This window comes from Poecilia reticulata, linkage group LG1 (genome assembly GCF_000633615.1).
Source record: "Poecilia reticulata strain Guanapo linkage group LG1, Guppy_female_1.0+MT, whole genome shotgun sequence".
NCBI lineage: Eukaryota > Metazoa > Chordata > Actinopteri > Cyprinodontiformes > Poeciliidae > Poecilia > Poecilia reticulata.
In genome coordinates this window covers 18792145-18794121 of record NC_024331.1, presented here as the reverse complement: position 1 = coordinate 18794121, position 1977 = coordinate 18792145, and the positions used below count along the sequence as shown (strand labels likewise).

The window sequence follows — 1977 nt, the reverse complement described above, 5'->3', positions numbered from 1 at the left end:
GACTTCCTGGGTAAGTAATGGGTAATTAAAAACAAGATGTGAAAAAGTTCAAGGGAAGTAAATACTTTTGCAAAAAACCCTGCAAATTTAACTCAGTAATGTTAGGATCTATGTTTTCATATTTGTATTTGTTCTACCTTGGCTGAACAGGAAGTGGACATACCGTCGGTATTACAAGACAGGAAAAAAAGAGACCTCATCAGCAAACAATACCAGCAGCAGCATTAACAGGGACCTGTTGATGTACATGCTGATACGTTGTTTTATAAGCGTCATATTCCTCGCCTTGTTTTACGGTAAGTGATTTTCTTCTACAAACAGCCAAGCACCAATATTTCTAAGTTTGGTAGAAAGCTTTTAGTCTGAAAGCAGTGTCACTAATCCTGTCACTTCTCATTTCTCCTCATTTGTCAGGGTTTACCACCATTATTGCTCCTTTGACGATGGAACCTCCGGTTTCTTCGCCCACCACCATAATTGCAGTAAGCTTTCTGTTAATCAAAACCCTTATATGAATGTCCTCTGCAGTGATATGACAAAACATCTAACTTCAATTGTGTTTAGGTTTCAGTCCCAGAACGTGAAGATGAGGAAAGACAAATACATGAAGCGAAGGACCTACAGAASAAGATGGACTACCTTTTTCCATTGGCAGATATGATGGCAAACTTCGCTTTGAAGYCACAAGGTAAATCATTACTATCATAAATCTGACTGGATGTTTTAAGCTTAGACAGTTTTAATTCACTTTCTGTGTGTGTTTGTAAACAGGAGCAAARGTCGTATCCTGGATGCCATCAGCTGTACATTCCAGCCAAAGACAGACCCTAAATTGGTTTGGAATTGCATTTKATATGCCGTCAGTCACACCAGACATTGTCCTCCAGGTATGAAATGAACTATGATCATAATGTAACATGAATATGAAGCAGAATGGTATTTCTATATGATGTAATAATTAGAAGGCTTTTTGTTTATTATTTTAACATCTCACTGAAACTTTGAACTCTTTTTCTCTCCAGGGGAGGACTCGCCTACATTCAGGAGAGTGYTGGGCATTTAAAGGTTCCCAGGGACATTTAGTCATCGCCCTGTCCCACAGAATTGTTGTCAGTCACGTCACCGTGGGTCACCTGCCTAAAATGTTGTCCCCGACTGGCAACTCCTGGAGTGCTCCCAAGGAGTTTTCTGTCTATGTAAGCCACAAGTATCTGAATATTAAACAACAACACTCAGTCTAACTTTCAGACATATTTATAAAGACATTTATAATGTCTAATTTTGTTTTGCAGGGAATGAGGGAGCCCAAAAAGGAGTGGACTCACCTGGGAACCTATCTGTATGATGACAATGGAGATCCGCTTCAGACCTTTGAGCTACCGGTACATTTATCCCAATTACTTGTTTAGCTACTTTGCTTAATCMTTTTGCAACATATTTATAGCTATTRAACTTTTCAGTGCTTTAATGTTAAAAACACAAACATTACTATATTCTATCGGGACTTGATAACAGAAAMATGCTAACAGAAAGTAGCTCATATTTGTGAATCAGATAAAGAATTATACATAAAAACAAAAAAGGCTAATCTCGGTCAAACTTAATGCAGAGCATCTAAAAATGTAATTTTTTCAGTCTTGCCAGATTCTGTTTTGGATTTATGTCTGGACTTTGACTATACCTATCATATGAGGTGCTTCATCTAAACCCTTCCTATTGTATTGCTGGCTGTATGTTTATGGTTGTTGTCCTACTGTCCACTCTGYTTTTAAGTCTTCTGCAGGTTGCCTTCAAGGACTGGTCTATATTTATAGCTCTGTCCATCTGCTAATGAAGACCACCCTCACATTATCAGCATCCGCTTCACAATTATGTGTTATGCTATGTTGGTCTATCACATAAAATATCAAATTCATTGAAATTTATGATTGTTAAAGGACAAGATGGAGAATATTCAAGAAATATTAGAAATCTTGC

General features: G+C 37.6%; 2 protein-coding genes and 1 long non-coding RNA gene across 5 annotated transcripts in view; 2 read left to right on the top strand and 1 right to left on the bottom strand.

Moving 5' to 3' along the window:
* The window catches only part of zbtb5 (zinc finger and BTB domain containing 5), a 16542-nt gene that overhangs the window by 11929 nt on the left and 2636 nt on the right, over positions 1-1977 (bottom strand). The window lies entirely within an intron of this gene.
* LOC103466559 (uncharacterized) lies at positions 127-683 on the top strand. The gene is made up of 3 exons (XR_533957.2): positions 127-296; positions 415-482; positions 565-683. It is a non-coding gene; the product is annotated as an uncharacterized LOC103466559 (long non-coding RNA).
* Positions 776-1930, top strand: LOC103466564 (SUN domain-containing protein 3-like). The gene is made up of 3 exons (XM_008412243.1): positions 776-887; positions 1023-1196; positions 1293-1930. Exons 1-3 carry the CDS (start codon positions 792-794, stop codon positions 1407-1409), a joined length of 387 nt encoding a protein of 128 aa, XP_008410465.1. The 5' UTR covers positions 776-791; the 3' UTR covers positions 1410-1930.